The 26,830-nt window shown below is 58.4% G+C and overlaps 1 protein-coding gene across 5 annotated transcripts in view; it reads right to left on the reverse strand.

Moving 5' to 3' along the window:
* Nucleotides 1-461: 461 nt before the first annotated feature.
* SARDH (sarcosine dehydrogenase) overlaps nucleotides 462-26,830 on the reverse strand; it is a 76,170-nt gene continuing 49,801 nt past the window's right edge. For all 5 annotated transcript variants that reach the window (XM_055351473.2, XM_055351468.2, XM_055351469.2 and 2 more), the window contains 5 exons: nucleotides 21,898-21,991; nucleotides 8,472-8,634; nucleotides 7,522-7,690; nucleotides 3,539-3,674; nucleotides 462-912 (listed from right to left, as the gene is read on the reverse strand). In XM_055351473.2, coding sequence (XP_055207448.2) covers nucleotides 787-912; nucleotides 3,539-3,674; nucleotides 7,522-7,690; nucleotides 8,472-8,634; nucleotides 21,898-21,991 — 688 coding nt within the window. In that variant the 3' untranslated portion in view covers nucleotides 462-786. The remainder of the gene's footprint in view (nucleotides 913-3,538; nucleotides 3,675-7,521; nucleotides 7,691-8,471; nucleotides 8,635-21,897; nucleotides 21,992-26,830) is intronic.

Here is a 26,830-nt window from a genome sequence, read left to right on the forward strand (position 1 = left end):
AAGGTCACCTAGAAGGGGGACTCCACCAGACTCTTACCCAGCAGCACGTCCCTCCTGCCTGGGCCTGGTGAGCAAGGGGCTCAAGGGGAAACTGAGGCAGGAGCTGGCACTTCTGTGTGGGTGAGGAGGGCACCAATCTGAGGCCCCGCCCACTCCCTGCTTCGGCTCCTCTGTTCCCGGGCTGCCGACTCTCAGGAGGCTTTGCCACCTGAAGAACAGGGAGTTCGAGCAAGGTAAGAAGAGCTTTCCAGCTCCTGTGCCAACCTGAGAGCCGAGAGGCACCATCCTGAAGAATGGCCTTGGTCCCAGGCCTCCATGTGCGCTGTGGCAGACAATGCCAGTCGATCACCGCTCTTTCCTGACCCAGACACAGCCTCATGCTCTTTAGCCAAGTGCCCCAGGGAAGCCTGCCACCGATCAGTCAAGCCTGGAGTAAAAGATGAAGCCTATTTGCTTCCCTGTTTTCACGTGGGGCTTATCAAGTATTTACTAAGCACCTTCTAGAAGCTTGGAAAGGGCTACAGGCCATGGTCCCTGAGCCCAAGACACAGGTTTGCTTTCTGGGAGGATTGGGGTGGATTAGAGACTGCCTTCCAGTCAGTGACCACAGGATGGGCCATCTTGGTCTCTGTCCGTATCTGGTTTGGGGGTTTTTGCAGGACTAGGCCTAGGCTAAGGACAGGGAGGGCACAAGTTCTGGCTGGGTCCAGGGTCCTGGGACCCAGGGCCATTTTGGACCTGTGAGAATGGATGGACAGCATGGGATGGGGCATGGGGTCTGAGCCCTCAGTAGATTCCCTTCACCCTCTTGTTGTTGGGGTCGAAGGGCGACTTCAGGTGAGCCCGGGCACCATAGGTCACCCCCATTCTCTCCAGGGCATAGTCCCCGCTCTTCACAAAGTCCAGCGAGACCTAGGAGCAGAGGTGGGGATGAGGATCACTCTCTGTTGGTAGGTACGGGGCTCACGCCTGCCTGCTTCTCCGGAGGAGGCGGTCTTGGTCTTGCTACCTACCCTGTGGGCAAACTCATCCCTGTGCCAGGGACTCCTTTCTGAACCCAGGCATTGCCCCAGAGCAGGTGCAGTTCGTGTCCACGTGATCTTGAGTTGGACATGGGCATCTGGGGTCTGGCAAAGCCAAGGTCTGGCAGCCAATATGACTTCCGCCGGACAACACACCTCCCACCCCAGCAATTCCAGATGCTTGGGAAACAGCAGAAACATGGTGGCTTCCCCGGACCTGGGCAAGCACAGCAGCCGGAGCAGCGCCGAGGCTGGCGGCCAATCCGGCTCGAATCCCTCGGGGCAGGGGCGGCTGGAACAGCCTTCTAGACAGCTTGGCCTCTGCATGCTCCCCATCCCACACCCTGGCTCGGGCTCCCCAGCAAGCCCTCGGGAGCCAGTCAGCCCCAGGTGCAGGTGCTCTTAGGCAGGAGGAGGGTGTCACCTCCAGCCTGGCACAGCTGGTGATGCCTGGCACTTTTGCTGCAGCTGCGATGAGGAGGGCAGGCTAGGCCACTCAGGGAAGCTGTTCTTCCTTTGCAGCAATTAAACCCAAGGTCAGGGCCACAGGAGGGAGTCTTGGGCTCCGCTCTGGGAGTCAGAGGGCTCCTCCTTGTTCCTAGCAGCTCAGGACTGGATGAAAAAAATAAAAAACAAACCAAGCTTTTTCTGTGACAGGAGCTTTAGGAATGGTGCTTCTGAGCCATGTGTGCACCTGCAGGGCTGAGAGCTCTGATCTGGCCCCCGCAGGCAGGCAGCATGGAGAGCTGGTGGCCTTCAGATGTCCACCGGCAGGCACAACTCAAAGCGGGCATCTGGCCTTGCTAACAGATACCTACGAGGCAGAAACTCCTTCCCCATCTCAGAGCCTTTCCCATCAATGAGCAGGTTTCCCTATCTTAGGAAGAAACCTCCGTTACCCCACTTGGGTGCTAGAAAATGTTTAACAACCAGCTCTGGGGTGAGGCGGGTGTGACTGTAGCATTTGCCCATTTCCATGGTGCAAATGCTCTGGACAGCCCTGATGGAGGGGGCAGGAGACATGCACCGGCGGCTCTGGGTGCGTCCACTGGTTCCCCGGCTGCCTGTCTGGATGCCGTTTAACCTTGGCTTCCCTGGTCACGTTGGTTATGGACCCATCCCTGACTCCGGAGAAAGGCGAGCATTACTGTTCTTTGAAGAAATGGCAACGGAGCCTCCACTCCCCAGCCCACCCTGGCATGGAGCCCATAAACTCCGGTTTGGCTGGGCCCCAGGGCTGTGGCTGCCAGGACTGTGGCCCCAGGGCTGTGTCAGGAGGCCCTGCCCACCGTGGGAGCCATGCCATCACAATCCCCGCGTATTAAGACCCCACTCTGCGCAGTGGCCTGTATGACAGCCCTGCATGGTAGGTGAGTGTCCACATTTTATAAATGAGGAAACTGAGGCTCCAAGAGAGGATCCTTATCCAAGGTCACAAAGCAAGTAAAAGGCAGATCCCAAAGGCTAGTGGCATCGAGTGTGTCCCCAGCCTCCCAGCTCCACCGCCAGACTCAGCCCCATGGGCTGCCACTTCTCCACAGCTCCACAGGACCATGGTCTTGCCCGAGGCCTGGCGGTGTCCCCTCCCCAATGGGCCTGCGAGCTGGGCCTGCGTATGTTCTGCAGCTCTTGCTAAGGCTGCTCTGTCTCCAGCCTACCCCTCCTCATGGCTTCTCCCAAGTGCTCGCTCCCTCCCCAGTTCCCTCTACGTGTCCATCAGGGGCTCAGGCTGGAAGGCTCTGGAGCCAGGCCAGCACCTCCCGGCCTCACTTAGGGCTTGGGCCAAATGTCAGATCGGCTCCCATGGAGAGACGCGACCCTCCTCACCGGCACCTCTACTTGCAGTGCCAGAAAGATGGGAAAAGGAGGTGGAGGTAGAGACCACCCCTTCCCCTTCTGGGGAGGCTGCCCACCCCCTGCCCCACCACCCCTGGCCACCCAGAGCTGTCCTGGGACTTGCTCCTGGGGGCAGTGCCTGCTCTTTCCAGCCTGTTCCTGCCTCCTGCAGCCAGGGGTCAGGGCCACCTGGAGGGTGTGGGGTTGCCTGGGGGTGGCTTGAGGTTTGGGTCTCTGGTGTGAGGAGCTGGAAGGTATCAGCCTGGCTGGCTGGCACCTCCTTCTAACCAAAAAAAGCCTGGAACCACCAAAGTCGGATTCTTCCAGAAAGAAAACAGAGAGTAGCTTTGGCTCTGCCCAGGCACAGGTGGGGAGTCCTCCACCTGCTGAGGCCTCTTCCTCCCCCTTCTCCTTCCCCCTCCCTCCTCCCTCTCCCTCCTCCTTCTCCTTCCTCTCTCCCCTTTTTCCTTCCCCCTGCTTCTCCTCCTTCCTTCCTCCCCCTCTTCCCTCCTCCCTCCTTTCTCTTCCCTCCTCCCTCCTTTCTCTTCCCTCCTCCTCTTCTGGACCACACCCGTGCCTCCTCCCTATGTCCGGCACACTCAGGGTGCAGTGCAGGGAGCTGGTTTGGAGCTGGGGAGGGATCGGCATTTGCCTTAGCAGGGCCAGAGAAGGGGACTCACCGGCCCACCGCTGGGGTCATGGATGTAACCGTAGGCGATGGTCTTGTCGATGGCGAACCCAAAGTCAGCCCTCCGGACATGGCCCACCACTTGGCCGTTCCTCCAGATGGCCTCCAGGCCAAACATGGGTACTTTGCTGGAAGAAGCAGTAGAGAAAGCTGGGGCCCCAGAAACCGCAGGGTGGGGACGCATCCACAGCGGCCTGGAGGAGAATGGGGGGCTGCATGATGCCCACCCAACCGTGGCTCCACGCAGATAGGGCTGGCCTACTAGGACTTCGCTGGTCCCCAGAGCCAGCCCAGCACCTGGCCTGGACACCAGGGCTCGGGCTTCGAGTGAGTAAAAGGGATGAATAGAAAACATCAAAACCAGGAGTGGACTTTGCTGTTTCCAGAAGCGAGCCCCGTATATTTGGGATGGCCCCTGCTTCCGATTTCCTTCCATTGTTGTTCAACTCTGGTTTTTCTTTTTTTTTTTTTTTTTTTTTGGTGCAGTGGCACAATCTAGACTCACTACAACCTCCGCCTCCCAGGTTCAAACGATTCTCCTGCCTCAGCCTCCGGAGTAGCTGGGATTACAGGCACCCACCACCATGCCTGGCTAATTTTTGTATTTTTAATAGAGACGGGGTTTCATCATGTTGGCCAGGCTGGTCTCGAACTCCTGACCTCAAGTGATCTGCCCACCTCAGCCTCCCAAAGTGCTGGGATTACAGACTTGAGCCACTGCACCCGGCCAGGTTCATTTTTTTTATAGTACAATACATACTTTATTCAAAGGACTTTACTACATGTAATACATGAACGCTCACTGTAAAAGCTTAAAAAATTAAAAGCAGGAAGACAAAGAAAAAAAGTAAGCTAAAATCAAAGAAAGGCCAGCACCCAGGGCTAACTGGTAACATTTTGTTGCCAGTCTGCAGACTTCTCCCTGTGCAATGGGTGATCACGGCGGCAGCTATGCAAAGGGGTCCCTGAATGGAAGGGCTGGGGTAATGTGGAGGGCACCTCCTGCATCCTCAGCCTGGAGTCACTGTTTGGGTCCCACCTGTCAATCAGATTAGGATGAGGCTGGAAGGAGGTTTTGTAAACATCTTTGGTGTCGCCCTAGTTTCCGTTCTCCACGTGAGGATACTGAGGCCCCAACTGCCCGGAGTCCCAGAGCAGTGTGGCAGGGCCGTTCTCTGTGACTCCACTGCCAGCATCTTCTCTGCGTCTGTCCTGGAACTGCAACAGTCCAGAGCCGCGGCGCAGGGCAGCTATTACGCAGCCTGACAGAAAACCCCTGAGCAGAGCGCACTGAGTCACAGGGGCCGTCCGAGGCCCTCCTAAACCCAGACATCAGGCTGCAGGTACTTCATGGAGGGCCAGAAGGTCGGGGTCAGGCAAGCAGAAGGGACCCATGGACGCTGACCTGTCTGCAAGGGGCCCCCTCTCCAGGAGCTGAGCTGATCCCGGGAGCTGGACAGGCTGTCACACGAGAGGCAGAGCCTGACAGGCACCCAGGGAGAAGCCACAGGATGACGACGACACGGCTCCACTCACGGTCCCTCACCCTCCCTCTCTCTCCCTCTCCCCTCACCCTCCCTCTCCCTCTCCCTCATCCTCCCTCACCCTCCCTCTCCCTGCCTCTCCCTCAGTCTCCCTCTCCCTCCCTCTCCCTCACCCTCCCTCTCCCTCCCTCTCCCTCACCCTCCCTCTCCCTCCCTCTCCCCTCACCCTCCCTCACCCTCCCTCACCCTCCCTCTCCCTCACCCTCCCTCTCTCTCCCTCTCCTCTCACCCTCCCTCTCCCTCCCTCTCCCTCACCCTCCCTCTCCCTCCCTCTCCCCTCACCCTCCCTCACCCTCCCTCACCCTCCCTCTCCCCTCACCCTCCCTCTCCCTCCCTCTCCCCTCACCCTCCCTCACCCTCCCTCACCCTCCCTCTCCCTCACCCTCCCTCTCCCTCCCTCTCCCTCACCCTCCCTCTCCCCTCACCCTCCCTCACCCTCCCTCACCCTCCCTCTCCCTCACCCTCCCTCTCCCTCACCCTCCCTCTCTCTCCCTCTCCCTTCTCCCTCCCTCTCCCCTCACCCTCCCTCACCCTCCCTCTCCCCTCACCCTCCCTCTCCCCTCACCCTCCCTCTCCCTCACCCTCCCTCACCCTCCCTCTCCCCTCACCCTCCCTCTCCCCTCACCCTCCCTCTCCCTCACCCTCCCTCTCTCTCCCTCTCCCTTCTCCCTCCCTCTCCCCTCACCCTCCCTCACCCTCCCTCTCCCCTCACCCTCCCTCTCCCCTCACCCTCCCTCTCCCTCACCCTCCCTCTCTCTCCCTCTCCCCTCACCCTCCCTCTCCCTCACCCTCCCTCTCTCTCCCTCTCCCTTCTCCCTCCCTCTCCCCTCACCCTCCCTCACCCTCCCTCTCCCCTCACCCTCCCTCTCCCCTCACCCTCCCTCTCCCTCACCCTCCCTCTCTCTCCCTCTCCCTTCTCCCTCCCTCTCCCCTCACCCTCCCTCACCCTCCCTCTCCCTCACCCTCCCTCTCCTTCCCTCTCCCTCACCCTCCCTCTCCCTTACCCTCCCTCTCCCCTCACCCTCTCTTTCCCCTTACCCTCCCTCTCCCTCTCCCTCACCTTCCCTCTCCCTCACCCTCCCTCTCCCTCACCCTCCCTCTCCCTCACCCTCCCTCTCCTCTCACCCTCCCTCTCCTCTCACCCTCCCTCTCCCCTCATCCTCCCTCACCCTCCCTCTCCCTTGTCCTACCTCTCCCTCCCCTCCTCACTCTGACACTCCTTTTGAAGGCTCCAGAAATCTGGGAGAAATGGCAGTGTTTGCAGCTGGCTGTCAGCTCCATGTCCACAGAGCCCAAAGCCACCCACTTCCCCGGATACCTGTGCTTCAGACCCCCGTGGGCACCACTGGAGGGCCTCTGATCAGGGCCTGATCTTCTCAGACTGCCCTGCAACCCAAGTGGGACTCGGGTTCCTGGAATCCAAACTCTCCCAGTAGCCCAGGGATCACGTGCGCTGGGCTCCAGCAGCATGCTCAAAGCCACTCTCAGTGGGGAGAGCAGGAGGTCAGGTGGCCCCCAGGCAGAGTCTCTCCTTCCACCTCTGCCGTGTGACTGGGCATGAGTCCCCTGCTCCTTGGCACCATGTGGTCTCCATTCATGAGTGGGGATGATGGCCCCAGCCGAGCCCCTCTCCCCCTATCACAGGGCTGTGGGGAGACTGAACCAGAACGGGATGGGAGGTCGTGTTGCAGTGACTGGGAGGTCAGGCTCCCTGGGTTCACCCTCCCAAGGCCCTCGGCCTAGACCCGCTGCAGAGGGGTGGCCTGGGCTTGGCTGCACCTTTCTCTTTTGAGACCTGCATGGGAAGAGTGTGGAGCCTTCTCTACCTCCCCACGGGCCCTGCTGGCCTGGGAGGGGCCCCAGGTGCGCAATCTTACACTGGCCTGGTTTGAATCCCAGCATGTTGGGATCCTCACGCTTGTAATCCCAGCACTTTGGGAGGCCAAGGCAGGCAGATCCCAAGGTCAGGAGAGTTCAAGACCAGCCTGGCCAACATGGTGAAACCCCATCTCTACTAAAAGTACAAAAATTAGCTGGGTGTGGTGGTGCACGCCTGTAATCCCAGCTACTTGGGAGGCTGAGGCAGGAGAATCACTTGAACCTGGGAGGCGGAGGTTGCAGTGAGCCGAGATCGCGCCACAGCACTCCAGCCTGGGCAATAGAGTGAGACTCCGTCTCAAAAAAAAAAAAAAAAAAGAGCAAACTCTCTCTGCCTTTCTGCCTTTAATAGCATGTGACCTGGCCAGATGGCCTCTCTCTTTGGCCTCGATTTCCTTATCTGCAGTGGGCTGTTGGGTGTGTTCTGGAACAGCATGGCTGGCACATGGGAAGTGTTGGTACCAGGGGCTTTGAGTGGGGGACCGAGAAGCGCCTGCCTGCCCTGGCTGTAGATAGTTGCTTCCAGGTGGGTGTGGGACAGCGGGATACTCACTCCTCCACGGTGAAGCACACCAGGCGCCGGCGGAGGCCTGCGGCCCGCTGCTGCTCCAGGGCCTCCCTCCCCAGGAAGGGCACCGGCGACTTGAGCTTGCAGGTGAAGGCCAGGCCTGCCTCCAGGGGGCTGTCGTCTGGCCGCAGGTCCGCGTGCCAGTGCCGGTAGCCTGTGAGAAGGGAAACCATGGGGTCAGTGCCACCCTGAGGGGGATAAGCCCTTCAGGAGATGCATGAGGATGCTGCCTAAACCCACCCCTCCAGCCCCTAGCCACACTCTCAGAGCTGCTTAGTCACCTGGGCAGGAGGCAGGGGCATCCCCAACTCCAGAAGGTTCCCTGGGGCGACCGCCCCCCCTGAGCAGACTGCCCATCAGCACTGCAGCCCTCTGCACCCTCAGGTGGGGGCGTCAGGGAGGGGCTTGTGAAGGGGGAGCTTCCCAATGCCCAAGCTGGGTGCCCAACACCCAGGGGAGCTGCCGACGCCCAAGCTGGGTGCCCGACACGCTGGGGAACCGCCCAAAGCCTGCTCTGAGCCTCCATCCTTGCTCTGGACAGGGTCTGGGCTTCTTCCAGAGGCCATAGCACCTGCTCCCTGGCTCCATTTTTCACAGCTCTCAGAGAAACCAAGGCCCTCAATTCCAACCCAGCCTGGGCCTGACCCCCAGGTGTCAGGCAGCACCTCAGCTCTCTGAGTTCAGGTGTGTGTAGGTGTCGCAGATCCCAACACTGTCCCTGGGGCCCTGCACGAAGACCCTGGGCAGCAAGAGGGTTTGGGGAAATGGAGGATGTCAGGCGCTGGGGTGTGGGGGAGGAAATCATGGTGTGGAAAGAAGGAAGCCGGGTGACAACACAGGGAAGGTAAACAGCTTCTCGGCCTCCAGGTGTCTGGAGCGTCACTCCCCCCCACCCCGCCCGCCACTGCCCCATGCTGTCCAGACCCTGCACTCACCTTTCTCAATGCTCAGGGAGTCGATGGCACGGTACCCTGCGTTGATGAGGCCGTGCTTGGCACCCGCGGCCATCACAGCCCGGTACACAGGCACGCAGGACGCCTTTGGAATGTGCAGCTCCCAGCCCAGCTCCCCCACGAAGGACAGCCGCATGGCTCGGACCTGGGGGACAAGGTCATGGCTTAGATGTGGCCATGTAAGATGGCTGAGGTCCAGGCCCAGGCCACCACTTCCTGGTGGACAGCTCCTACCGTCACCAGGATTATCAGCTGGCCCTGGGTCCCAGCCAGACTGCCACCAAGAAATGGGGTCTTCCAAGGAGAGCTGCTCCCTCCAGCTGCTCTGGAAATCTTTGAGAAGTAGGGGGTCACCTTTGGGAAGGGGAGATGGCAGGTTTGCTATCTGCAGACCTCAGGTCTTCTCCAGGACTGGGTTAGTTTCCCACCTGTCATAACAAACGACCACAACTGGTGGCTTAAAACAATAACAGTAAACTCTCTCGATTCTGGAGGCTCAAAATCCAAAATCACCATGTGGGCGAGCCACGCTTCCTCTGCAGGCTCCGGAGACGACCCTTCCACTCTCGAGGGAGCCTCCTCCCGAGCACCTCCCGAGCACCTCCCGGCGCCCCTCGGCTTGTGGCTGCACCACTGCGATTTCTGCCTCAGCCCTCACAGCCTCCCCTCTGTGTCTCTGTCTTCTAAGGACACTTGTCACTGGATTTAGGACCTTCCCTAGCCCTAGATAATATCATCTGGAGATCCTGACCTTAATTACACCTGCAAAGATCCTATTTCCAAACAAGGCCCCATTCACAGGTTCTGATGAGTTAGGATGTAGACATATGTTTTGGGGGTCACCATTCAGTCCACAGCAGTGACCTGGGGCAAGCTTCTCACCCTTCCTTGTCTGTAAGATGGGGTTGGGAGCCCAGCTTTATCTGTTTCAGAAGCTCTGACACATGTCTGCGAGGAGCAGGGGGAAGGCAGCAGCCCGGCTCAGGGGACACCACCCTGGCTGCACCCGGTGGGGATAGAGGCATCGGGGAAGGGGACAGCCAGGTGCCAAGCCCGTTGTCCGAGGAGCCCGTCACCCACCAATTCTGGTCAGCCCCGGCCCAGCACCAGGCTCTGAAAACAGCCATAGCCTCTGCCCTTCAGGACTCAGCTCGGCCGTGAGCACAACCATGTTCTGGGTGAGGAAGGGGCCGGAAAGCAAGACCCCTGCCTGGGACGCCAGACCAGGCTAGCAGGCAGACCAGGAGATTGCTGTCGCAGACGGGCCTTCCAAGTGAGGGTGCAAAGGCCCAGCGCTGGGCAGCGGACACGGTGGGAGGCAGGAGAGAAAGGCCTGTGGGGCCGTGGATACCTGACTATGAAAGACACGGTGGCCCAAGCCCTGCAGAAGTGACAGTGCCGATTATCAGGTGCTCTGGGCTAAGCTTCATCTCGTCCCTCCACGGCCCTTGCAACGGTGGGAACACGGTCAATAACGTCCGTGGGCTGAGGCGGACACAGAGGCTCCCAGAGGCACTGAGCCGGGCCTAGGCACACCCTGCTCCGCCGAGGACAGCTGGTGTCTTCGGGAGGGTGTGTCCCGCACACCTGCACATCAGGCTAGCACTCGGCTGCGTGGAGGCCACAGGCAGCGTGGGGGGGCTTCTTGCACAGGAGGCGTGATTTTCCTCACACACTTGGTTCGGGTGCGTGGCACGTCCACACCCAGTAACTGGAGTCTGCGTCCTCACCTTCAGGCAAACCGTTGAACCCACTGACTCCCATGGGAAGGCCTGAGTGCTCAGCCCTGGGACCACAGAGCTCACAAAAGGAACGGGGAGAGCTAGGCTGACTGCAGGATCCCAGACAGCAGAGGAGCTGATTCCACCGCTGCTCTGAGCGGAAAGGCCCTCCCTGTACAGCTCCCGCTGGGATACGCCTGTGGGAGGGGAGGGCAGAGGCTGCTCTCCCAACCACAGGGGCAGCTCCTTATAAACCTGACACTTTAATCACATGGCCACCGAGGGGCTGGATTCTAAAAGCTTTGGAAATAGCGCAAATTTGCTCTAAGTTGCCATTTGCCCAGGCCTCCTAAAAAACTCAAAATTGACACAGAAAATATACTGTTGACATTTCCCTGCTTCCCTGGTGCAAGCCGTAGGCCCCTGACAAAGATTGCCTTGTCAACGGGGTTCTAATTTTAGATAGCCTATGGAGGAGCTCGGGTTTCAAAGCCAATCTCATTTTGAAACAGGAAAAATAATTTTTAAAGTGCACCTATGCACGGCCCTCCAATTGCGGATCCCTGTTCAGACAAAGACCCGTCACCCAGCTCAGGGAGAGGGTTGGAGTTCACGGCTGGAAGGGAGGGAGCAGTCCCATCCTTCCTGGCTCCAGCAGCTCAGCGAGGATGGGGTCAGCTGGGTCTGGGTCTCCATTGTACGCCGTGCACAGCCTGGCCCAAGAAACAGTCCCTGAACGAAGGAGCAAAACGGGGGCCACACCTGCTTCCCGCCAAAGAGAGGGAGTCTGGGGAAATCCAGGGGCCTCTCTAAGTTCACGGAATCACTAGTTGTTGAGGCATCTTACATTTTTCTCCACCAAAGCAGTGGAGTGGGATCAGTCCCCAGTTCTTCCAAGTGGGGACCCATGAGGAAAGGGACAGGCCGAGCGAGGACATCCGGAACAAACACGGGCTCCCAGTCAGCCGGGCTTGGGTGGGAACAGCATCTCCCAGCGCCCATGGGGGTCGGCCCACTCAGCCTCAGTGCCCTCCTCTGACCCATCGGCCAGGGATGGGCGCGTGTGCACCAAGCACATGGTCCCGGCACGTCGTTCTTGGCCACTCTGACTCAGGTGGGCTCTGAAAGCCCCAAATTGCAAGATGGAACTCCTGGCCGTGGATGGAGTCACAGAATTATGGAAGATCAGCAGGAAGGGTCTTATGTCAGGTTTTGTTTAAACCCTTTCCACATCCTGAAAATTCCATGCCAAAAAAACCTGCTGAAACTATTAAACGAAATCAGCAAAGTTGGAGAAAGTGAAGTCAAAGGAACCGTCACGTGTGTGTTCACATGATCTCTACAGGGGCGCTGAGGCCACTCATGGGGAAAGAGTCTCCAACGAGTGGTGCTGGGAGGATCCGATAGCCACATGCAGAAGCGAGAAGCTGGTCGCGTACCTTACATCTTGTCCAAAAATTAACTAGACATGGAACAAAGACACAAGGGTAAGATCTGTAGCTGTACAACCTCTGGAAGAAAGCATGGGGAGTTGGAAATGGCAAGGGTTTCCTGGAGAGGACACCAAAAGCACAGGTCACGAAAGCAAAAGTCAGATGGAAGGACATTGATCACAAGCACATTTGTGCATCGAAGGACGCTAATAAAGAGTGAAAAGGCAACCCATGGGATGGGAGACAACATTTGCAAGTCTTACATATGATAAGGGCCTTCTACCAAGACAGAACAAATAACTCCTACAACTTAACAATAAAAAGTCAAATACCACCATTAAAAATGGGCAAAGGGGCCGGGTGTGGTGGCTCATGCCTGTAATCCCAGCACTTTGGGAGACCAAGGTGGGAGGACCATCTGAGGTCAGGAGTTCGAGACCACCCTGGCCAACACAGTGAAACCCTGTTTCCATTAAAAATATTAAAAAAAAAAATTAGTTGGGCATGGTGGTGCATGCCTGTAGTCCCAGCTACTCGGGAGGCTGAGGTGGGAAAATCACTTGAATCCAGGAGGTGGAGGCTGCAGTGAGCCGAGATTGTGGCACTGCACTCCAGCCTGGGCAACAGAGTGAGACTCCATCTAAAAAAAAAAAAAAAAAAGGCAAGGGACTTGAATTGACAATTCTCAAAAGCAAATGCAAATGGCCAACAGGCCCAGGAAAAGATGCTCCACGTCACTACCCATCAGAGGCACGCAAACCCAAGTCACAGTGAGTTATCACTTTGTGCCCATGAGGATGACAATTATAAAAACAAGAAAAAGAAAGTAACGAGTGTTGGTGAGGATGTGGAGAAACTGGAACCCTTGTGTATTGTCAGTGGAAGTGGAAAATGGTGCAAGCACTGTGGAAAACAGGGTGGCAGTTCTTTAAAACTTTAAAAATACAACTTCCATGTGATCCAGCAACCCCACTTCTGGGTATACACCCAAAGGAATTGAAAGGAGGGATTCGAAGAGGTATTTGCACACTCATATTCACAGGGTTATTCACAATAGCCAAGAGGTAGACGCAACCCAGGTGTCCATCAGCAGAGAGGATGAACAAGCGGGGCATAGTGGCTCACACCTGTAATCCCAGTACTTGGGGAGGCCAAGGCAGGAGCACTGCTTGAGCCCAGGAGTCTGAGACCAGCCTGGGCAACATAGGGAGGCCCTGTCTCTACAAAAAAAATTTTAGAGTTAGCTGGGTTTGGTGGCATGTGCCTGTAGTCCCAGCTACTTGGAAGGCTGAAGGGGGAGGATCACTTGAGCCCAGGAGGTTGAGGCAGTGAGCTGAGATCGCACCGCTGCACTCCAGCCTGGGTGACAGAGTAAGACCCTGTCTGAAATTAAAAAAAAAAACCACACCAAAAACAGATGATGAACAGACAAAAAGTGTTCTATCCACATGAAGGAATGTTATTTAGCCTTAAAAAGGAAGGAACTTCGGATGCATAACACAACGCGGACAAAAACATTATAAACACATCACGCTAAGTGAAGGGAGCCAGTCACAGAAGGACAAATCCTGTCTGATTCCACTCACATGAGGTCCCTGGAGTCACCAAATTCATAGACATCAAGAGCAGAATGGAGGGCACAGGGGCTGGGGAGAGGGAAAGGGAGTTGCCTCAATGGGGACAGAGCTTCAGTTTCACAAAATGAAGACATTCTGGAGGTTTGTTTCCCAACAATGTGAACATACTTAACACTACTGAACTGTACAATTAAATTAACAAACCAGCCAGCAAACCGACTCCTTTTCTTCATGGGAAACTGAGGCTAGGAACTAAGTGACCGGCACTTTCTCGACATCCTGGGCCAGAGGAACAGAGGAGCCAGGGAAGTCCGGGGGGTGTAGACACAGAGATGGGAATTCGGGGAATGTGAGGGAATGGCCCTGGGCCAGACAGGAAGCTGCAGTCTGCGTCCAACAGAAGGTCAAGGAGATACCAGAGAGACCGGGGGGAAAGGCGGTACTTAAACAGATAACAGCAGAGAATGTTCCAGAAGTGAAGATGGTTGGTCATGAGCAGTCAGACTGCAAAAAGCACAGTGGGTACCAAACAGGATAAATACCAGTGAATCCCTGCATGGAAATCACAGAAAGAGGCCGGGCGCGGTGGCTCACGCCTGCAATCCCAGCACTTTGGGAGGCCGAGTTGGGCGGATCACTTGAGGCCAGGAGTTTGAGACCAGCCTGGCCAACAGGGCGAAACCCCATCTCTACTAAAAATACAAAAATTAGCTGGCTGTGGTGACGGGCACCTTTAGTCCCAGCTACTTGGGAGGCTGAGGCGGGAGAATTGGTTGAACCTGAGAGGCGGAGGCTGTAGTGAGCCAAGGTCGCCCCACTGCACTCCAGCCTGGGCAACAGAGTGAGACTCCATCGCAAATAAATAAGACAGAGAGGGAGGCCTGAAACCCTGAAACCACCCCTTGGCGTGGCTCTAGTAGATGCTAATCTACTGTAGAACAGTATCTTCGAAGCACAGAGCTTCGAACATAACTGTCAGCCTGGAAACCCACATCCTCCAGGGGTGAGAGGAGTGAGGTGAATTGACAATGTTCTCAGACCCAGACAGAGCTTATTACGCACGATTCTTGTTGAAAGAATCCGTAGGGGATGCACCTTCAATCCTGGGCCCCTGACCTCACCTGGGTGCAGCTTGAGGGTCGGACCAGAGCAGATACCTGGCCAGGTGGGGGTCGAGCTGAGAGGGAGGAAGACCAAGGTGAGGGGAACTCTGCCTCCTGTTTAGGAATAGGTGCTTTGGAATCAAACCCATGAAGGGTGGGGCTACAGGGGACCTCTCCACCCATGGAACTAATCAGTCCCCTGGAGTGACATGTCTGTTATTATCAGATGTAGCTCTGCAAATAAAGGGTTGGGGCAGGGGTCCTTTGTGATAGCGTGGACCCTGCTGGGAACAGAGTCCCCTTCCTGCTTGGCCCTGGCTGGGGGCAAGGGCTCAGGACCCACAGGGCTGCCTGTTGCCCGTCTTCCCAGTGGCCAGGCGCTGTTCCCAGCCAGTTGGCCTGGACAAGAGGGGAATGATTCCTGAAGCCAGCAGAGCCACCTGCCACTGGTGGCCTTCACTGGGGCTCAGACTCCTGGACTATAGGTTGTGATGAGAGAGGATCCCTCTGTGGAAAGAGATCATGTGGGGCGGGGCTGAGGCCCGCTGAGTCCCCCACACTTAGGCAAGCGCCACTACTATGACCATGGCTATCTCCCTCCAAATTGGCCTGAGGACCCTCTCTTTTTGGAAGGTTCTGGAGGTCAGACCCTTCCAGGCCCTGGAGGGAGTTCTGTGGGATGCCATTGGTCCCCAAGGATGAGAGGACCCCCACCTTGCCTGTCCCATTCCATTCAGGCCACTTAGGTGGCAAGTGTTGGTCAGTGGGCAGGTGCAGGAGGCCTCCCTCCCTGGGCCACGCAGCACTGATACCCATTCCCACCAGCCTCCACCACAGTGGCCAGCAGGCTTGAGGCTCATCTGCGGCAAGGGTTCTAGGATTCAGACCGTGATCCCCCAAGCAGGACACCTGGCATGAGGACTCGGGACTAAAGGGGACCAGAAGGCGTCCGGTGCAGCCCAAGTCTCTGACCTCCTCATCCCCTCCTGTCTCCGCCCTCTTTCTCCCCCACAGCAAGTCACAGAAGCCAGAATTCCTCTTTCCCCAGGTGGGTCATGGACAGTAGAGGCCCTCTCCCCCAAAGCCAGCCATGAGACCTAGAAATACAACTCAAGCCTTCCCCACTTTTCTGGGGAGGAGCTGGCCATAAAGATGTTCTCCGCCCACCTTGTCTGACTGAGTCATAAGACCCTTGCTCCAGGGGTCCTGTCCCATGCCTGGGAGTGAGAAGCACTGCACGGAGAGGCCAAGGGGGAGCTGCACAGCTGGCCTCGCCGGCCTCCCCACAGTCCATCCCCTCAGGCATCCCCTGCCGTCCGACACCTGTCCACACGGCTCCCCATTCTTCACCGACCTTAAGCATAGGAACCGTCTTCCCTGGGTCTCTGGGTCCCCCTTTCTGATGGCTCCCATGTCACATAAAGCTTTGATTAAATCTACCTGGTGTGCTTTTCTCTTGTGAACCTGTCTTTTGTTACAGGGCTGTCTCCCATGCCCCTGATAATGGGTGAGGGGAGGGCTCACACCTTTTCCTTCCTTACAAGGGCAAGATGAGAACCTGGAGCCGATTGCCCCTGAAGTCTCCAAGGCCCCCAGCTCAGGGCCCTCTGCACCCAGTTCTGCATGAGGTCACTTGCCCCAGACAGAAGCAGCAAACCCGGGTGGGGGCGGGGGTGGTCAAAGCTTCCCACCACCCACTCCACAAACACCCGCGCTCCAACTTCCCCTTGGGGCCCAGGCCCTTCACACTATCATGGCGACAGCTCGACCCGTGACAGGGAACATGGTGCCCCAGCCTGCGGCCACCAGTCTCTCTGCGCTGCATCAGGGAACCTGCCCATGATATCGGGTATCTGTCTCAGGCCTCAGCAAATCTGCACGGGTTCTGTAAAGCGAGTGTTTAGGCAGTGGCTGGAACTCAGCTGGTCTCCGACTGGCATGTCATAGTTATCTAACGTGTGTGGGTGCAGGACTGCTCCATCCTGAGCTAATCAAATCCTAACAGCGCCGCGACTAGGACTTCTCGCTGTCAGGAAAAGAGATTCAATTTCCTTTTGAGCTGAAATTAATTTTCAGAGAAAATCACTTGATCGCCGTGCCCCACGGAGTGCTCCCAGCCCAGCATGCTGCTTCGCGGCGGGGCCGGTCCTCGGCAGGGGCCCTGGGAACACCGTGTCTGGCCGAGCGGAGCTCTGGGAGATACGCCGGGAGAGCACTGACCCACGGGGAATCTTGCTGGCCTCGAGGCAAGATATTTGGGGAGCAAGGACAGCTGGTCTGCTGGCTGCTGAGCGGACAACAACTTCTCCCCACCCCGCTTCCTCCTCTAGCAGTCCAGGGATCGTGGCAGCCTGGGTCAGATCCCAGCCTCTCGGAGAAGAATTGCTGCACAGCCGCGGCAGTGCTCAGCTGGGAATCGCGCCCAATTCGTCTGGTGGTGAGGAGGGTCTTTGGGCAGCGGCAGGCGCCCGCTCTCGCACCCGGGGCCCGGGTCTGCAGCTCTGGCCCTTGTCCTCATCGGCCCTCACAACTGCTGTCAACCCAGAGGTTCCGCTGACTGCGCAGGCACACGCATTCCTCGCCTGCATCTGGTTGGCTGGAACCCAACTGATCGCCTATAAATACCTGGCTCAGGCCCACGCTTCAGCCCAGCGTTTCTTCACGTTGAGGGATATGTCATCAACACATTTTTAAGCCAGCACAAGGTATTATTTAGGAGAATATGAAATTCTCCCTGGATTCAGAGAATCCAGAGTGTCTGGACAGACTTATGGAAAGGCCCAGAAAGAATTTTAGACATTGTGCTAGACTCCGTGCTACAGGTGGGGACACTGAGGCCCAGAGAGGCGACCCGCAGAAGGACCGGGCAGGATGGGAAGCCAGGCTTCTGGCCTGAGCTCCACTGAGCCTTGGGTAACATGGATGCTTTGGTCCCAAACCCCCCAGTGTCTGTGGCTGACTCAACTCCCATCTCCCACCTGCCTGTGAGGCCCCCTACAGGGGGAGCTGGCCGTGGCCAGTGGCTGTATCCCCACCCGTCTTGCTGGCCAGGAAATGAGGAGGGCACTGTGTCCCAGGCTGGGGCCACCTGGGAGCGTGTGGCCCTGGCCACTTTGAGGGACAGCCTCCCAGGTCAGCAAAAACTGTAACATTGACACTAAGGGCCCAGAACGTCTGCTCTCCTGGCCCACACCTCCCCAGGGCCCTCAAGAGGAGGCAGAGGTCACTGAGGACAGGATCCCTGGCCGCTCCGTCTTCCACACGCTCCTCGAGTCCCCGGCCTCATCTCATGGGATCTGGACCCACCGGCCACCCAGCAACTTCAAGCCCCTGAGGGCCACAGTCGTCCTCCAGACACACGCAGACCTGGCCGCCAGGCCCACACTGGCCACTCCAGACACACGCAGACCTGGCCGCCAGGCCCACACTGGCCACTCCAGAGAGCCACCGGGAGGACAAGGAGGGAGAGAGGGATGAGAAGCCAGTGGGGCTGCGCTCAGTGCTGGGCATCAGGGTCTCTAGGTGAAGATGGTTAGCCCCAGCTCACCCCCAGCCTGTCCCCGATGGACCCCATGGACTCCAAGAACATGAGCATGGGAATGACCCCGCAGAGCCGGCCACTCAGCCCAGGTGACAGTAAATCTGTGTGCGCTAAGGTCGTCCGTCTTCCTAAGGAGTGTGGCCCTGGGGCACTGGCTGTCGGCAGGGACGAGCTCCTGGCTGGGGCTGTGGGGGGATGGAAGCCTGCCCTCAGCACCGGGGACATCTGCTGCCCTGGTCCTGCCACGGGGGCTGGGAGGTGTCAGGATGGGGCCCACAGGGATGGGGAGAATGCTGGTGGGTAGTGGGTGGAGCAGGGGCAGCTGATGTGGGCTCCCGGCTCGTCCACAGGCCCCTGGGGTCAGTCCCAGGGCAGAGCCCCCCAACACGGGCCACACTTTGTTTCTAGCCGAGAGGTCGAGACACTCGGGGCCTTGCCCCACCCTGTCTGGTTCTTGCCAACACTCATTTCTCTGTGGCCATCTTTGCGGGACTCTCAGTTCCATGAGAACCCGTTGGCCTGGGGTCACCACTCACCCTGCCTAGGACCTCTCTCCAGTACAGGCTGGGCTGTGGCTGCAGGTCCCTTCCTGGGCCCCAACCTCACTCGGGGTCTGAGCCCATCGAGGGGAGGAGCCACATCTTCCATCCTGGGACCCCAGTCCAGCACCCAGCAGGCTCCCAGGCAGCATGTCCAGAGTTCACTCCAGAGTCTCTCGAGCGCTAGTGAGGGAGAGGACGAGAAGCACAGCACTGGGAACACATCCTTAAGTTTAGTAAAACACTAGTGCTTGACTGAGAGTCCCAAGTGGCCCCACGTGAGCTGACGGTGCTGGGAGGTACGCCATGGACAACTGCCACGGCCGGTGCGCGGCGTGTTTCCTGGCAGCTGGGCCTCCTTATGCGTGTAGCACCTCCCCGCCGCCTGTTTCCTGTGTCCCCACAATCGCGCAGGCCAGCTGACGCTCATGTCCCACCTCCTCTGTGTTTCCTCTCCCCCCCATCCCACAGGCAGGGACCCCAGCCTAGAAAGCATTGTGCTTCTCTCCCACTACGCCTGAGACCTAGGGTAGCACTGGGCAAGCGAGGGGCGCAGAAATACGGAAGGACAGAGAAGAACACACCACAGAGTGGCCCGGGACCATGAACTGCACACACCTCCGACCTGGTGGGCCCAGCTCTACCCTCTCTCAGACCAACAGTCAGCATCTACTGGGAGGACGGTGTTCAAGGGAAGCTCCTCCCGGGGCCACTTCCAAAGCAGAGAGATGGACCCGGTGTGAAATGCATGAGCAGGGCACTGGAGACGCAGCTGAGGGCGTTCCAAGTGGTTCTCGGGGAACGTTCAAAGGAACAGGGGAACAGTCACAGCATCCAGAGAATAAAGCAGTGTGTACAGACTGCATGGGATGCCCTGATTACATTTTAAAATCCACAGATAGTCACAGATGATGGAAAGAAGATAGCGGGCAACACACTCAACTGTCAACCCTGGTTTCTCTGGGATGGAATTAGAGGGGTTTTCGCTAACTCGTTGGCAGGCTATGAATGTCCCCAACGGTCCTCTGAGATGCCGCTGACCACCATGTCCCAGCCAGATGAGCTTCGTGCCGCAGCTCACGAGACCTGCCCACAGACCCAGCTTCCTTGTTCTGAGGGGGCAAGGGTCGTGCCCAAAGTGGGCTTGCTAGAAGCGAGGTCTGCACTCAGCCCCTGTGCCGAAACCCATGCGCAGTGATGGTTGGAAACCGAGCAATGAGCAGTATTTTATGCAGCTGTGATGTGCTTTTTACAACACCAGTGATTTTACACCAATGAGCAGGAGACTGTGGGGAGAGGCGGCCCCTGCACCCCCTGCACCCCTCACGCTGTGTTTGGCCTGGCCTGTTCCTCTGGGGGACGTCATCCCGGAAGCAGAGCCTTTGGGTCAGCTCAGCAAGCACCTGGCCTGGCCTGGCTCCTAGGCCACACAGGTGGAGGCTGACCCAGGCAGCCACTGCCTAGGCTTGGGGAGGCCGCCAGGGCCAGGAAAGGGCCAGCCCCAGGGGAGGGGAGGCAGCTGGAGCCGCCTGTCTGAGAACAAGTCCCAGCAGCTTGCTGGAGTGGCCGTGCGGGTGGGCGCGAGGCTGCTGGGCCTCAAATGGGAGGGGACGTGTTCCCACCTGGTCGTCTCCCCCTCCTGTAGCCAAACCAGACAGAGGCAGCACCTATGTCAAGCCTCAGCAAGGTGGGAGAACCCGCAGCCCCCCTCCCCTTCTGCAAACCAGAACCCAGCTGCAGACAAAGCTGGATGCTGCGTGGACCCCGGCTTGCTGGAGCTGGAGTCGGGCCGTCTGAAGGCCGTGTGGCCTGGATCCAGCTGTGCTGCTCTCTCTGAGTGCCCACTCTCTCTGGTCCCAGCAGGCAGCTTTGCACCACAGAGGCAGGAAGCAAGCTAGACACAGCCGGCCCTGCTTCCTGCCCCTGTGCAGCCTCTGGAGAGGGGAGGTGAGAGCAGAGCCGCCGGGATCTCCCTAGTTTCTGGCCGCCTCCTCCCTGACAGTCATCGCCAGATTGCTTATCTGCTAACAGAACCCAGATTTGCCCCCAGGACCTCCAGTCCCTCTGCAGGCCAGGACCTCGCTCCTCCCCAACCTTCCTTAGCATTTCCCCACCCAAACCCCAGACGAACATACAGGAAGGAGAGACAGGGAGCCGCCTCCAAACGCGGCCGTGCACCCGCCCACCCCCTCCTGAAGGCCACATCCGTGTCACTGACACATATCGGGGGCTTTCTGGGTTTCTTTAGCCGGGCGGCCCTGAGCAGCCTGGCCCATCCAGCCTCTCTGAGCTCCATCTGGGTAACATCCATCATGCAGGGCAACATCTCCTCCAGCATGAGCACTGGAGGGCTCTGGAGGCCCGGCCCCCGCTGCCACTACATGGCTTACACCCCTGCAAACAAGCAGGGTGGTCATGCACCGAGGTTCTCAATGGGCGATCCTGCCCCCAGCGGACCCTTGGCCATGTCTGAACACACTTGCGGCTGTCACAACGGTGGGTGCCACTGGCACCTAGTGGGCGGCAGCCAGGGAGGCGGCAGCCAGGGAGGCGGCCACACACCTGTGTCACACAGGAGGGCCCTCACAGCAGAGAGGATCTCCTCCAAACGTCAGTAGTGCTGAGGTTGGGAGACCCTGTAACAGAGCCGCCCGCACTATGGCGAGGATTACACGGGAAAGCGTGCCGTGATGTTCTCGGAACAGTGTCTGGCACACAGGAAGCCCTCGGCAAACAGGGGCTGCTGTGTTTACCATCCTCATCTCAGCCTCGAGAAGTCAAAGCAGATGCCAAGATGCCTGTTTTCCAACAAGGAAACAAAGCCCAGAAGAGGGACGTGCTGGCCCAGAACTAGAATCTGGGCCCCGATCCTGGTCTCTGAGGGAGCCTCCTGCCTGGGGCCAGGTCCCATGGAGTGCTGGCTCCGGACACTACCACCATCTCAGAAGGGATGGGCTCTGGCCCCTCAGGATAGAGGCTTTCTAGAGCTGGTGGGGGACATGTGGGGTGCTGTTTGGGGACTGGCTGTGCTCCCACCCCAGCAGCCCCTCCTCCCACGCCCACAATGGCAGCTGGGAGGCTGCCACACGGAGCTCTCCGGAGCCAGCTACTGCTCAGCAGAGCTCGGCCCTCCCGTTTCCAGGAGGTCACTTGGCCTCGGGAGGGCTGCCCCGCGTCTTTCAGGAGGGGATACAATAGGTGGCGATGCAGGCGGTGAGGCCAAGGCTACCTTCCCTGGGACTGAGTCCCTGGCATGCACCAGGCACCGAGGAGGGATGGAAGACGCTGTGACTTTGATCCACATGACCTCTCCAAGCTCCCAACAGCCTGTAGGAGGGCCGCCTGGTCCCACTGTCCCCCCTTCACAGTTGGGGACCGAGGCCCAGGGAGGCAAAGGAACCTGCCCGAGAGCCCCCAGCCCCCAGATCCCCTGGCACACCCCTCACACCATGCTGCCACCCACGACCCAGAGGACGTGGCCAGCTGGAACCTACCAGGTGCCCTGCGGCTCTCAGTAGCTTGTGGGTGGAGAACGGGAAGGCCTCGTTGCTCAGGTCTGCGTCCAGCACCTCCTGCAGAATGGCTCGGCTGCGGGCAAGAGCAAAGTCGCTCAGTCAGCAAGTGCTCACGGGTGGTGCCTGGGCAGGAAAGTCCCCGGGGACCTGCCATGAGTGGGATAAGTCCCTGTCCTCATGAGACAGATGACAATAAACATGGATTAATAAAAATACACCAAGACAGATGTACGTTCCAAATATACATAAGACAGCCACCTTCCAGTGGGGTAACGCTAGGGCTAGCAGGACCCCTGGGGGAGGCCAGACTTGGAGATAGCTCTAATGGGACTTGCGATTCTTAGATGGGGAACTGAGGCCAGAGTGGTTATCTAACCATAGAATGCCCTTGAAAACCACAGGCCAGGAGGAACAGAGCATCTGGGCCAGGTCAACAATCCACAATCCATATCCCCAGGGCTCTCCAGGTTTCCAACTCTTCAGAGGCCAGAGGGGCCTCAGCTGCTGCTTTGGTAGCCACGGCCCGAGAGAGGAGCTGGCTATGGTGGCCTCAGTGCTGTACAGAAGAGTAGAGTAACTTGCCCAAGGCAGAGCCGGATTGGAGCAGATTCCGGCCTCCTCCCAGCCCACTGCAGAAAGTGCTCTTCCCAGACACCACCCCGCTCTGTTCCCTGACCTAACCCTCCAACTGGGCACCTCGGCCCCAAAGTCCTCTGCCTGACATGGGTGTGAGACGCTCAGGCTGCAGACTTGGAGGAGGTAGAGAACTGGGCTTAGCACCCAGCAGGTGCTAAGAGCCATTTCAACCTCCTAGGGGACTGTCACCTACCGAGGGCAGGGCCGCACCTGAGTGCCACAGTGCTATGAGGGCCCGGGAATGTTCCTGAGCACTGGACACTCAGTCCATACTCGACAGTTTGCACAGACTTGCTGGGTCCACCCCTGCTTTTAAGCTCTGCGAGGGTGGGGATTCGCTCCCCACTTTCCCCGCTCCGTGGTACCCAGCACCACATCTACTCTCACACTTGCGCAAGTACCGGAGACCTCACTGGAGTCAACACCCATGGTCTCCCAGGAAGCCCTCACCTCCTGGGCACCGTGCCCACCTCCAGGCCTAGCCCTCTTGTGCCCCTTCGCATTCTCACCCCTTCCCCTGTCACCACTTAACCCTTTGTCATCCTTCAGCTCTTGGCTCAGCTGTCACCTCCTCCAGGAAGCCCTCCCTGACTCCCTAGGTCTTGGGCAGGTACTCGTTGTCCAAGATCCCACAGTCTCCTGCCAGGGTGTCTCTCACATTGGTTGTACCCACCCCCAGTGCATCCACCCCCGGGAGCTCCGTGCCAACAGCATCCCCCCATCCCAGTGTGCCTGGCACAGAGCAGGCTCTCAGTAAATAGGACTGACTGTGAACACCCTGGCTTGGCACAGCAGGGTGAGGCCCCCATTGCTAGGAGACGCCCCCCCACTTCTGTCCCTCTGGGATCCCAGCAGGTGTTGAGGCTGCCCAGAAGTACTGCTGACCCTAATCCCAATCGTCACAGTGCTGGGAGCCGCCACCCACGTCAGCCTGAGGTGCTCAGCTGTGTTACAGTTGGCCAAGACCCTTATGTAACCACTCAGCACCCACGTGGCGCCAAGCCCTGGAGAGTGATACCAGCGCCTCAGACCTGACAAGCACATGCTCTCTGCAGCCTTGAGTGGCAGCCGCACGGAAGGGACCCTGGGGCAGAAGCCTGGAGCTGCCACCTGGTCCAAGGCTTTGAAGGGCTCTGACCCAGGCTATGGGCTCAGCAACCTCAGGGGAAGCCCAGTTCCAGGGGTCCACGAGCTTCCCAGTCAGAGGCCCCGGTTCTAGTCCCAGGCCCTGTACTTACCCCTGAACCCTACCAAGCCCCAGTCCCTCATCTGTGATGCCACGGGCCACTGTGAGGAACCAGCAAGAAAGCACACAAAGCCCCTGGTGCTAACCATGACCACAGCGATGGCCAGTTCTGGGCTGCACGACACCGTCTCTCCCAGCCACGCAAGGATATTGGTTTTGGTTTGTTTTGTTTCATTTTGGCTTGAGACAAGGTCACCCTCTCTCCCAGGCTGGCTTGCAGTGGCACAATCACAGCTCGCTGCAGCCTTGACCTCCTGGGCTCAAGTGATCCTCCAACCTTGGGCTCCCAAGTAGCTGCGACTACAGGTGTGCACCACCGTGCTGAGCTAATTGAAAATTTTTTTTTGTTTTTTTAGAGATAGGATCTCGCTATGTTGCTCAGGCTGGTCTCAAACTCCCAGACTCAAGCGATCTTACCACCTCGGCCTCCCAAAGTGCTGGGGTTGCAGGCATGAGCCACCGAGCCCAGCCTCTATCAGCACAGGGGGCTATTTGAGTTTACATCCACTAGTATTAAAAATGCAGTCCCACTAGCCACATTTCAAAGGCTCAGTAGCCACACAGGGCTTAGTGGCTGCGTGTTGGACCGCTCAGTTATGGAACATTTCCAGAAAGTTCTATGGGGCAGCAGCTCCCACAGCCCCTACTCCATTGTCCAGTAGGTGTGCTGAGCACGTCCTTAATGACAATTCCGAAAGTGCAGCCTTTATCAGCAGCACCAGTATTATTATTCATCTAAGAAACTTTGGGTTATTTTTGAAAGATAGAGGACATTTTGGAGGAGAAAGTTAAGAAATTACCAGGAGGCAGCGAGCTCCTCTTCCCGCCCTGGCTGCCTCCCCCGCCGCCGCCTGGAGCAGCTTATAATGAGGCTGGGCGCACCGGCCGCCCCCGGGCCGCACCTTGATCGGTCCATCTGCCACTTCCTCCCTCCACGGCCCACCTGCCTCCCCCACACTAAAAATATCCCCACTCCCTGTCCAAGGTTGGCGTGGCAATGAAGCCAGAGGATTCCAAGGACCAGGCCTTGACACCCCTCCCTCTACCCCAGAGATGCAGACGTTGGGGTCACCCAGGTGAGAAATGAAAAGCACACAGCATCACGGCTGCCTGTGGGCCAGGCTGGGGACTGCATGATTCCACCGCATCCCAGTCCCTTTCCCTGCAGCTGCGGCCAGCACCCTCCACTCTTCATCATGCACGCGGAAGCTGTCTCTGTCCCCTACCCTCCCCCGACCCTCTCAGCACACCCCATCCACTGTCGGGTGCTATGAGCCTCGCCCAGTCCATGGGAACCACCACAACGCCAAACCCTCGCCCGTGAGCTGCATGGACTCAGCTCATCACTCCCTCCTGGACATCCCTGCCTCGCCTGGCCTGAGGCTCCTCACAGGCCTGCTGGCCCCCTGCCCGCTGACCCAACAGCAGAGACCCCCCCACCAAAGCCCAAGCCCGACCATGTTCCCCCTCTGCTCAGCACCCCTCCCTCAGAGGAGCAGCCGCTGGGCCTCCAGTATCTCACCCTGCTGCCCTCTGAGCCCGGCTCCTGGCCTACTCCATCCCAGCCTCAATGTGTGCCTCAGACATACGCACTGGCCTGCCACGGGGCCTTTGCACCTGCTGTTACCACTGCTGGGAGCAGTTCCCCCAGAACACCAAGGCTGGGTCACTCGTTTCCTGCAGGGTTCTGCCCAAATGTCTCCTTAATGCATGTTGGTTTCTATGAGCAGCCTCAAGTCAAACACTTTGCAGAAGCCAGTTAGTGTTAAAGCACTCGACCCTCTCCGATTCTATCCCTTCCTCAGCAAGCACACGTCTACCGTGTGCCCCTGAGCACCACAGTGCATATGCTTGGACGGAGAGCAACAGCTCGGTCCCTTGCAGCCCGAGAGGGGAGCAACTGGCCCAGGACTCAGCGTGGGGTGCCAGGGAAAGCGGACCCCATGGCAGGGTCTGGGCACTCCAGCCAGAGGTCTTGGCAGAATCCCAGGCTGACAGGATATCAGCAGGACACAGCCCTGCTACGTCAAGTGCTCACCTTGGCGACCTTCAGGCTGGAGACTCATCTCCCCCCCACCCCTCCCCGCCTCTCCTCCTCTCCTTTCCCATCCTCTCCCCGAAGCTGCCACCATCATTTTCCAGAGACAGATCACCCCTTTGATACCCTCCATGTCCCCAGAAGCAGTGCCCTCATCTCGTGCCTCTTCCTCCTGCCCAGTCCAGCAGAGCCACCCTGTCCAGCCCCAAGGCAGATGTGGCGGCAGGAAGCACACCGAGAGGAGTGTCCTGGCCCCTTAGCCTGGTGGGGGAGGGTCACCAATGAAAGGCCTAGACTAGGCCGTTTTCTCACAGAGGATTTTTAACTCTTGAAAAAGGGTGGCGGTGAGCGTGTGCAGGCTTCTGAGCACAAGGGGGACGCATCCCCGTCAGCCCTGGCACTGACGAGCTGTGTGACCTTGGGCAAATGTCTCGACCTCTCTGTTTCTCAGTTTCTGCATCAGTAAAAATAAGAACAATTATGACCACCTCAAAGGGCTACTGTGGGGATGGGAGATGTTGGCTCAGGCTTGGCAAGTCACAGGTGCTCCATTGGTGGCTGCTAACATGATGCCCTTCCTCCCTGTCCCCCACCCCCAGTCCCTTCTCCCAGCCTCCAAAGCACAGTCAGAGGGGTCTTTCCAAGGTGCACACCTGCTCAGCCGTCCTTTTGCCCAAGACTCTTCTGTGGCTGTGTGCATGAGCCAGCAGCCGAGGGTCTTCCCCGGTCCTGGTTTCTCATGGGTGGGGAACACAGCCCGGCAGGTGTTTATAGAAGGAATGCACGCATGGATAAGCCTTAACCTTGTCATGGGGGGTGTTTCCGGAGGAGCCAGGGACCCCTCGGTATAGGATATTATTCTGCCCATGTGATCAAGGTGGCGTACAGAAATTACCAGGTAGCAGGGCGAACCCTGGCCTGGTTCTGCCCACTTTGGGATGGTGGACGGTAATTCCTAGACTGCACTGGTGACTCAGAGACTGCCCTCCCCT

This window comes from Gorilla gorilla, chromosome 13 (assembly GCF_029281585.2).
Source record: "Gorilla gorilla gorilla isolate KB3781 chromosome 13, NHGRI_mGorGor1-v2.1_pri, whole genome shotgun sequence".
Taxonomy (NCBI): domain Eukaryota; kingdom Metazoa; phylum Chordata; class Mammalia; order Primates; family Hominidae; genus Gorilla; species Gorilla gorilla.